This window comes from Suricata suricatta, chromosome 8 (assembly GCF_006229205.1).
Source record: "Suricata suricatta isolate VVHF042 chromosome 8, meerkat_22Aug2017_6uvM2_HiC, whole genome shotgun sequence".
Lineage (NCBI taxonomy): Eukaryota > Metazoa > Chordata > Mammalia > Carnivora > Herpestidae > Suricata > Suricata suricatta.
This window is the reverse complement of record NC_043707.1, coordinates 140,524,192-140,533,468: the sequence shown is the minus strand read 5'-3', so window position 1 is coordinate 140,533,468 and position 9,277 is coordinate 140,524,192. Positions and strand designations below refer to the sequence as shown.

General features: G+C 61.6%; 1 protein-coding gene and 1 long non-coding RNA gene across 3 annotated transcripts in view; one reads left to right on the top strand and one right to left on the bottom strand.

Moving 5' to 3' along the window:
• Window positions 1-9,271, top strand: part of PRKCZ (protein kinase C zeta) — a 67,894-nt gene extending 58,623 nt beyond the window's left edge. For both annotated transcript variants that reach the window (XM_029948160.1, XM_029948159.1), the window contains 8 exons: window positions 930-1,016; window positions 2,471-2,606; window positions 2,776-2,863; window positions 3,934-4,053; window positions 4,735-4,814; window positions 5,188-5,277; window positions 8,904-9,019; window positions 9,109-9,271. In XM_029948160.1, the coding sequence (XP_029804020.1) occupies window positions 930-1,016; window positions 2,471-2,606; window positions 2,776-2,863; window positions 3,934-4,053; window positions 4,735-4,814; window positions 5,188-5,277; window positions 8,904-9,019; window positions 9,109-9,196 (805 nt within the window). In that variant the 3' untranslated portion in view covers window positions 9,197-9,271. The remainder of the gene's footprint in view (window positions 1-929; window positions 1,017-2,470; window positions 2,607-2,775; window positions 2,864-3,933; window positions 4,054-4,734; window positions 4,815-5,187; window positions 5,278-8,903; window positions 9,020-9,108) is intronic.
• Window positions 8,714-9,060, bottom strand: LOC115298947. The gene is made up of 2 exons (XR_003911904.1): window positions 8,883-9,060; window positions 8,714-8,788 (listed from the first exon to the last, which is right to left on the bottom strand). It is a non-coding gene; the product is annotated as an uncharacterized LOC115298947 (long non-coding RNA).
• Window positions 9,272-9,277: the final 6 nt, after the last annotated feature.

Below are 9,277 nucleotides of genomic sequence, written 5' to 3'. Positions count from 1 at the left end.
CGGAGAGAGCAAGGGCCGAAGCGTGTATCAGACCCACCGCGGTAGGTGGTCTGGAGCCGTCCCTGCGGCCGTGCGGGCGCAGCACCCCCCTGCCCTGAGGAACCACGAATTCCCTCAAGAGGGTGTTTCTCCAAGATTGTGCGGGAATTTCATTTTAAAAATGGCGTCTTACCAAACTCGAGAAAGTGGTTACGCAGAAGGAACTAGTGGTGGATGGTCTGGAGATGGGACAGCGGGTCGCGCGGGGTCACAGCGTCCTCCAGCTGCCCCGCCCCCCGGCCTTCTCCTTGCCCCCACGTCACCCCTGCATGGGGTCTGGCGGCCGGCTGTCCTCAGTGCCTGCTCACCGCCCTGCCCCGCTCCAAACCTCCTGGGCTCCCGTCCGGCGACAGACACCTCCTTGTGAGTCCCTGGGGTCCACCCAGACTGGCGGCCACAGCAGTCACTCGCCGGACACCATCATCCCCTCCCCCAGCCCGTGCACCTGCCTGGTCCCCTCGGCCTCCGGGTGCCCTGCGGCTCCTGTCCTGCCTCCGCCATTGCCGTGTCTTCACCTCCTTTACCCCAGGGCCGGCTCTGTGGGGGAGTGCTCGCTCCCGTGCTGGGGAACACGAGCGGCCGAATGGGGTTGGCACGGGGTTCTCTGCCACGTTTCCCACGTCAGGATCGGAACTGAGAGCACCTGCCCACGGGCAGGGTCCTGGACGTGTCCCAGCATAATGCCCGGTGACCCGGGCACAGAGCCTAACTCTTCAGTCTGGGCCACGTTCCTCACGGGCCCTGGAGGGGGTCAGGCGACCCGGGGGCTTCCTTCCTTCGGCCTCGTGCCTGCGGGCAGGCTCAGCTGTCCTGGTGACAGGGTTCCCCACGTTGAACCCCTAGTTAGGTCCACGGGGTCTCAGCCCGACCACCCTCTCTCTCTCCCTCAGGCTGTTCCTGGTCATAGAGTATGTCAATGGCGGGGACCTCATGTTCCACATGCAGAGACAGAGGAAGCTTCCAGAGGAGCATGCCAGGTGTGTGCAGGGGTGGGGGGCAGGCGCCGGGGCTGGAAGGGAGCTGGGGGGACACAGATGTTGCTGTCCCCTGCAAGGGTCAGGCTCCAGAGCAGGCTGGCACGTCACCCAGAGACGTGGGCTCATCCTGGGCGGCACCCCGGAGCGCTTTTGCCTTTTCCTTGTTTCCAGAATGGGGTGGGGGGGCCGCGCTCCTGCTGTGAACTGAGCTGCGTGGGCATCCCGGCTGCCGCTGGTTCTGGTTCCCAGAGGCAGGGCACTGGCTCTCGGAAAATAACCCACTTCTGTAAAGTGACAGTGACTCTCAGGGCCACCCGCCCCTCCTGCCCTCCGCAGCCTCGCTGCAGGCGGGACTTTCCCCTGCGCCTCCTGCCTGTGTTCCCTGGCCGCCTCCCCTAAGTCAGCCCCCCGCGGGGCTTTGAGTCCCCTCACATCCCTTCTGGGGAAAGACAGGTCTGAATCAGGAGTAGCCTGCCCCCTACACAGTGCCGGTTTTTTTTCTTTTTTCTTTTCTTGAAGTTTATTTATTTTGAGAGAGATGGAGAGCACACAGTTGGGGGACTGGAGAGAGATAGGAAGAGAGAACCCCAAGCAGGCTCCGCACTGTCAGTGCAGCCCTGGCATGGGGCTTGAACTCACGAGCTGTGAGATCAGGACCTGAGCAGAGACCAAGAGTCAGATGAGCCATCCAGGTGCCCCGCAGTTTTTTTTTTTGTTTTTTTTTTTAATGGTGGTGAAATGGATGTGACCTGATAGTCATCATCTTAGCCTTTGTAAATGCACAGCCCTGGGACTCTAGATGCATTCACACGGTCTGGGGGGTCATCCCCACCATTGTCTCTGGAACTTTCCATCTCCCCAAACTGCTGCTCTGCCCCTGGGAGACACTGGCCCCCCAGCCCTACCTCAGGGCCCCTCTCCCCCCAGGGGCCTCATGAATGGAATCCTCAGCATGTGTCCTTTGACTGGCTGGTGGCCTCAGGCTTCATTGTCAAGAAGGTCCCCTTGGATGGAGGGACCACGTTTTGCTTACCCACCCACCTGACTTGCTTCCTCCTGCGGCTCGGCGAATACTGCAGTTATGATGGGGGGCTGCAGATAGCCCTTCAGGACCCCGCATCGGGTGGTGTTTCCGTGTTTAACCCACTGAGGACCCTCCGTGCTGTGCTCTAGCCAGTTTACGTTCCCGCCAGCCGCGTTCACGCGGTCCTCCCTCTGCATCCTTGCCAGCATCGCTTACTTTATGTCTGTGTCTCAGAGTGGCCGTCCTAGTGGGTGTGTGGTGGTCCCGACTGGCACTCCCCTAAGCATCTGGGATGCTGAGCGCCCTGGTGGTCTCAGCGGCCCCGCATGCTGGTGAGCAGGCGCACACCAGGGCGACCATCCCCAGCTCCTGCCGTCTGCACGCGGGCCTCTCGCGCAGGCGCCCTGCTGAGTTGGCGCTCCCTCCCCAGATTCTACGCCGCTGAGATCTGCATCGCGCTCAACTTCCTACACGAGAGAGGGATCATCTACCGGGACCTGAAGCTGGACAACGTCCTCCTCGACGCGGACGGCCACATCAAGTTAACGGACTACGGCATGTGCAAGGCGAGCACCCCGCCTGACCCCGGGCACAGCGCCTTGACCGTCTCCCCCTCGCAGGGTCAGGTGCTGACCGCCCAGTCCGCACAGCCTGCAGGGGCCCAGGCGAGGCGCCTCCTGCCAACCGACCTCAGATGGTTTTCTTCCTTCCCGGTAACTGACTGTGTCCCCACAGGAAGGCCTGGGCCCTGGCGACACCACCAGCACCTTCTGCGGAACCCCGAATTACATCGCCCCGGAGATCCTGCGGGGAGAGGAATACGGTGAGCGAGCGGGGCTGTGGGGCGGGGCTACTGGTTGGGGGCGGGGCTGTGGGTGGGATGGGGCTGTGGAGCAGGGGTTACCCAGAAGCCCCTGCAGCCCCTGAAGACAGCAGAGAGCGCGTCTGCGCCCCTTCTTTCTCTGGGTTTGAAACAAAAACGAGAGTATGATGTGTGTGCACTTGCGTGTGTGCGTGTGTGATGATGTGTTTTGGTGCAAGTTTGCACACGTGTGCACACCCCACACTCTTGTGTCAATGTTTTCAGTGGAACATATCACAAATATCAAGTATTTTTAACCATTTTTTGCCACGAAAATAGCTGGCTGGGTGGGTAGGTCACGGGTGCCCAGGCGGTGCTGTCACTGAAGTCGCTGAGCAGCCAGGCAGGGGAGGACAGCCGGCAGGTGGGCCGAGCGTGTTGGAGAATCTAGAGGCCGGCCCGGGACGGGGTCCTGGAGGGGCTGCGGGCCGGCCGCCGCAATAAAACCGTTAACCCTGACAGAGTAACTGAAACCGTGAATGTAGAAAACTGTGGGGAGCAGGTTTGTTTGTTTGTTTTTTAAGTTTATTTATTTATTTATTTATTTATTGAGAGAGAGAGAGGGAGAGAGAATCCCAAGCAGGTTCCCCACAGAACCCTATTTGGGGCTTGAACTCACAAACTGAGATCAGGACCTGAGCTGAACTCAAGAGTTGGACACTTAAACTACTGAGCCACCCAGGCGCCCCCAAAAGTGTTTGCAGTCTTAGAGAAGGGAATTTTCCAGGCGCGGGTGAGCTGAAGGGGGATGAAAAGGGCGGCTCGCACTCCGTATTACGTGTCTGGTGTGGTTGGAGGGGCCACACGCAGGATTGAAGGGCCAAACCCAGGAAGCTGGCCGGTGTAGAGTCAATGGCCCTGATGTGAAAACAGCTTTGCAACTAGTTAAGGAAAAAAAGACAAGGGCCCCAGAAGGGTGGGCAGAGGGGCGGCCAGGCCGCCCGGGAGCACGTGCGCACCGCCCCACTCGGCTGCCTCCCCCCTGCGGCGGGAGCACACCCACCCTGCAGCCGTGCCCTGCGTCCCTCCAGGGTTCAGCGTGGACTGGTGGGCCCTGGGCGTCCTGATGTTTGAGATGATGGCCGGGCGCTCCCCCTTTGACATCATCACCGACAACCCCGACATGAACACAGAGGACTACCTTTTTCAAGGTGTGTTGGCCACCAGGCGTCTCCCAAGGGTTCAGGCACCTCCCCCAGGCTGCGCGTGGGGGTCTGTCCCCGCCTCCCGGAGCAGGTGTTTCCTCTTTGGGGGGTTACGGATGGAAGGGTCCCAGGCTGGTCCCTGCAGCGCTGCGGAAGGCACGGCCTCGCAGACTGGCTCTCAGGGAGGCAAAGGCTGGCGGGAGGGGCGGAGTGGGAGCACCACCAGGAAACACAGCCAGCCCTGCTTTAGCCCACACTCCTCCCTGTCCCTGCCCGGTGTGGCCCTAGAGGCCGGGGCGCACGGGGTCCTGGCCACCGGCTTCCAGAAGTGCAGAACACCTGCCACTGGGGTGCTGGCACCAGGGAGCACTGGCTCCTCATGGCGCCCTCTGGCGGTCATGTGTGGAGGCGCCCACGTTTGTGAGGATGCTCTTGGTCTCTGTGTGATCCTGAGTGTGTGACTATGTGCACATCGCATAGTGGGGTGGGGCGGGGGGGACTCTCTGTGGGTGATAGACCCTGCTGGATGGAGGGAGGAGGGGCAAGGGCCCTGAGAGCGCCCTGGACGCTCTTGCTCAAAAAGCAAGAGCCCTGCAGACCGCCCAGCTCCTGGGTGGCTGGACAGAGCACACAGTGGGCAGCACCGGGAAGGACCCAGGCCCCTCACCAGGGCCCTGATCGTTGCAGTAATCCTGGAGAAGCCCATCCGGATCCCCCGGTTCCTCTCGGTGAAAGCCTCCCACGTCTTGAAAGGATTTTTAAACAAGGTACGCTATGGCTGCCCTGATGCCCCGTCCCGCCTGGGGCCGCCTGGGCTGACCGGGCGCTTCCAGGGTCCGCTGCGGGACACCTGGGGGGAGTGTCTGCCTCCTTACGTGACCTCTGTCCCATGAATCATCAGTGGTTAGCCACACTTGCCAAAACGTAAGGATGAGAAATTACGCCAGAGCCTAACGTGTTGGGGGGAGAATTTCTAGTGACAGCAGCGTGTGCTCGTCACCGGGCTGGTTAAGACAGGCCGCAGGCGCTTTGAGGAGGCCCTGCGCTCATGGGTGGCAGGAAGGTGGGTTTTCCTCCAGGGGTTACCTGGGGCTTCTTCGCTCCATGCTGACCTGTCCTTACTTGAACTCTGACCCCTAGGATCCCAAAGAGAGACTCGGCTGCCGGCCCCAGACTGGATTTTCCGACATCAAGTCTCACGCCTTCTTCCGCAGCATAGACTGGGACCTGGTAAAGCAGAAGACGCGTCCCCACCCACCTCGCCCCGGGGATGGAGGTGAAGGGCCTCGGGGCCTGGGCCCCGGAAGTGATTCGGAAGCGCACCCGTTCACCTGTGATGAGCCCCTGGGGACGGTGGTCCCAGGTGGTCCTGGGCCAAGTCCTGCCTGGGAGCCCCCTAGCACGCACCGTACGGCCTGGGGCCTCCTTGGGGACGCCCGTGATCTGCGACCACACCGCCCAGTCAGTTCTCAGTGGGAGGCGGCCCTGAGGGGGTCTCCCGGCCTCATTGTTGGCTTCGCGGAGCTGCCCTTCCTGTCCCCGTCCTGTGGGCCGTTCCGACCTCTGTGCCAGGGCTCCCGGTACTAAAGAGAAAAGGAACCAAATACATAGATGGCTGCAGGTTACAGAAATACAACGTTTACAATACGCTCCTGAGGAAAAGGAGATTAGCCCGTACACGTTGAACTTTCGCTTAAACTAGATCAGGTGGAGGCCCCGCTCTGGGGCGGTGTGGGGCCCCCCCCACCCCACCCCCTCCCAGCCGCGGTGGTGGCCCCTGAGCCAGCCCTGAGGACCGGGGAGGACCGCGCCCAGCCCCGTGGACGGAGCCGCTCCCATCCGTTCCACCTGGTCCCTGTCACTTCCTACCTGAGGACGGTCGTCTGTCTTCTGTGGGGAGAAGGGCCAAGCCCATTCCCAGGACCCTGGCCGCCCGCCTGCCACACGCAGCCCTCTCCAGGCCCCGGCTGGGCTGGGTCAAAACAGCAAGCCCCTCATCCTCGGTGTAGACACAAATACTTAGAACACATTCAGAGCACATGCATTTTTTTAAGTTATAGATTTAGGTTTTTTTTTATTAATAGTTTATTACCAACTTGGTTTCCACATACCACCCAGTGAGAGCACACGCATTTTTAACCAACAGGCTGACTTTGAGGGGCACCTGGCCGGCTCAGTCGGTGGAGCAAGAGACTCTTGATCTCAGGGTTGTGAATTTAAGCCCCACTTTGGGCATAGAGCTTACCTTAAGGGAAGAGGAACAAAGGAAAAAGAAACCGCTTTTGATGCTCCGGCAGCACAAGGGAGAGAGACCTAGACTCGGCTGCTGCTGTCCATCTGCTCAGAGCGCTCTAGAGGAACGAGCCGCCGCCAGGCTAGGGTTAGCCGTGGCGCCTTTCTGCTTTGAGGCCAACCCCCCCCCCAAGGCGTCCATAGAACCCCTGGAGGCCACACTGACCGTCAGTGGCCCACGTGCCAGCTGGCTGAGCCCGTGGCGGTGCCTGGTGCCCTCCTGCCCTGCAGACTTAGGTGGCACGAGGTGCAGCCCTGGCTCCAGGCAGGCACCGACCCGCCAACCAGGGAAGGCCTTCGTGGACACCTCGCCCACTGCTGTGGGGCCTCAGCGGGAGCCCTGGGAGCTGGGTCCCCTGAAGGCAGCATCTGGACACTTCTGGCCCTTGCGTCCTTGCTGCCAACCCCCTTCCATCTCCAGAGTGGCCCAGGTCTCCTTCCAGACCTTAATGGTTTCCCAAGATCAGAGGGAAGGGCCGGTGGCACGGATGTGAAGTGAGGAGGTTACTCTTCTCTTTGGAGCAGAGTCTGTGTTTATGAGCCGCAGTCAGACGCCAGCGGGCCGAGACAGGTGCAGGGGACCCCGTGGGGGCACGTGGGCCCCCCCCTTGGCCCACCAAGTGAGTGACCGCTGCATCGGCAGCCGCTGTTGCTCACGAGTGCACATCTGCCTGAGCAGAGGCCTGTGCTTTGCGTGGAGAGGAACCGGGGTGCAGGGCCCGGGACCCCCGCAGTGCCTGAAGGGGTGCTGTTTTCACTGAATAGGAGACAGCGGAGGGAAGAAGCATTTTGATACAGTGGGTGCTAGGGTCCCTCTGCCCTCATGGCCCCCAGGACAGTCCCTGCTTCCCACCCATGCTGATGGGGGGGTCATAGGCCAGAGCACGTGCTGATGGGGGGGTCATAGGCCAGAGGCGGGAAAACGGAGCAGTGGAGATGCTGGAGCCCCATCTCGCCTCGGCGCACAGCTCCAGCCTCCCACCAGGCCGGGGCTCAAGCCCTGCGGTCAGCCTGGAGCCCGCTCTGCCCCTCCCTCCTGGGACCCTGTCTCGGGCGGGCTCTGGGCCTCTCCCCACCCCATGGCTACCATCCCAGCCGTGCCCTGCCTCCGGCCCGGCCTCTCCAGCGGCAGCCTCCTCAGGTTGCACGGAGCCCCTTGATGCCCCTGCACACACTGCAGGGCTGTCCACCCGCCCTTACCTCCTCCAGCCCATTGGACCCCCCCCCACCCCAGCCGCCATGGTGAGCCCCTTCTGGCATCTTCCTTCTGCCTCACCGGGAGTGGCCACGCAGCAGCCGCCCCGGGAGGCACCCCAGCTGCGCAGTTCTTGCTGGTTTTGACTGAGGACAGGGGGTCTGAGAGAGGCTGGGGGGCACGGAAGGCCTTAGATGAGCGCACAGGTGTGCTTGCTCCTGGTCGGCTGTGACTTGCCATGTGCATCTTGTAGCAGCTGAGACCTCAGGTCGGGAGACAGTTTAAGAAATGCCCCCCACATTCCCACTTTTTGTGATAAAAGACTTCATACTGACAAAGAGCATGGGAGGGGTAATTGCAGACAAAGGTGAGAAACAACGATGTCGGGACACTTGGGTCCCCGCAGGCCATGCAGGTGACCCGCTCTGGCTGGGGGGCGACAGCCTGTGCTCTCTGCCATGCTGGCCACATCCCTGTGGTGTCGGGCACCGCTGGGAAGGACTCGTTCATGTGTACGACACCCTCCTGTCCTTCACTGGCTGAGGTGGTGCCCGTGCTGCCCACGTTCTGTGCCTGCCCTGTTTCTGTTGTGCCTAGGACAATTCCCCGTCACCTTGGCCTTGGACAGTCCCACGGCTTGCACAGGGACATGTGGAGGTGCACCGCCCCCGGCAGGCAGGCCCTGGGCTCAACCCTTCCAAGGGCCCTCCAGGCCTGGGCAGTCTGCTGCCTGAGAGCTGAATGTGGGCCGCAGGGGGCTGGCTCCTCGTGCGGCCACACGGGAGGGGGGGGCCAACACGATAGATCCCCAGAGCAGGAGCCCTCGGCCCTCGCCTGTGGCTCAGTGTTCTTGGGAACACAAGTAGGTGTGCGCAGTGGGGAGGGGGGATGGGAGACTGGGCGCGTAGCTCGCCCAGGTGACATGCCGCTGAGGGGCGCCTGCCCTGGGCACTTGTCTCTGTCCTGTGGCACAGGTGTGTCCCAGCCCCATTAGTGTCGAGTTGGAAGTCAGAGTCTGGATCCTGAGAGCCCTGATCCCTGCCTGATGAGCATCCCCTGTGATTAGAGGGGAGGAAGGTCCTGGCGGGATGGGCACTCACTCGCCACTGGCACCGGCAGCGGTGACCCCGCCAGGAGCAGGTTCCACGATGTAGGAAACAAAAAACTCCAAAGACCAGATTCCGCCCAGGTACTGCCAGCATTTTATTAACGCGGGGTCAGGACTTCTCTGGCTTCAGATACTTCTTTCCAGACCTTGTGTTTAAGGGGAAGGAAAACCCGGCAGTCAGATACAGGCGGTGTTTAAACTCCGTTCTATGACTCAAGTCCCTGCAAACCCTTTTCTGACCTCTCGCGTTGTCCCCAACAGTTGGAGAAGAAGCAGGCGCTGCCGCCCTTCCAGCCCCAGATAACCGACGAGTACGGTCTGGACAACTTCGATACCCAGTTCACCAGCGAGCCCGTGCAGCTGACCCCGGACGACGAGTAAGGGCTGCTGCGGGCGGGGGCGGGGGCATGGCGGCGGGGCGGGGCCGGAGGGGGCGGGGCCGGCCTCAGCGCCTCCGTGCACACAGGGACGTCATAAAGAGGATCGACCAGTCGGAGTTTGAAGGGTTTGAGTACATCAACCCGCTGCTGCTGTCCACCGAGGAGTCCGTGTGAGGCCGTCTCCTGTGTCATGGACACGTCTGTGAATGACCCCTTCACTCTATCCTTAACCACAGCGCATGCATGCCAGGCTGG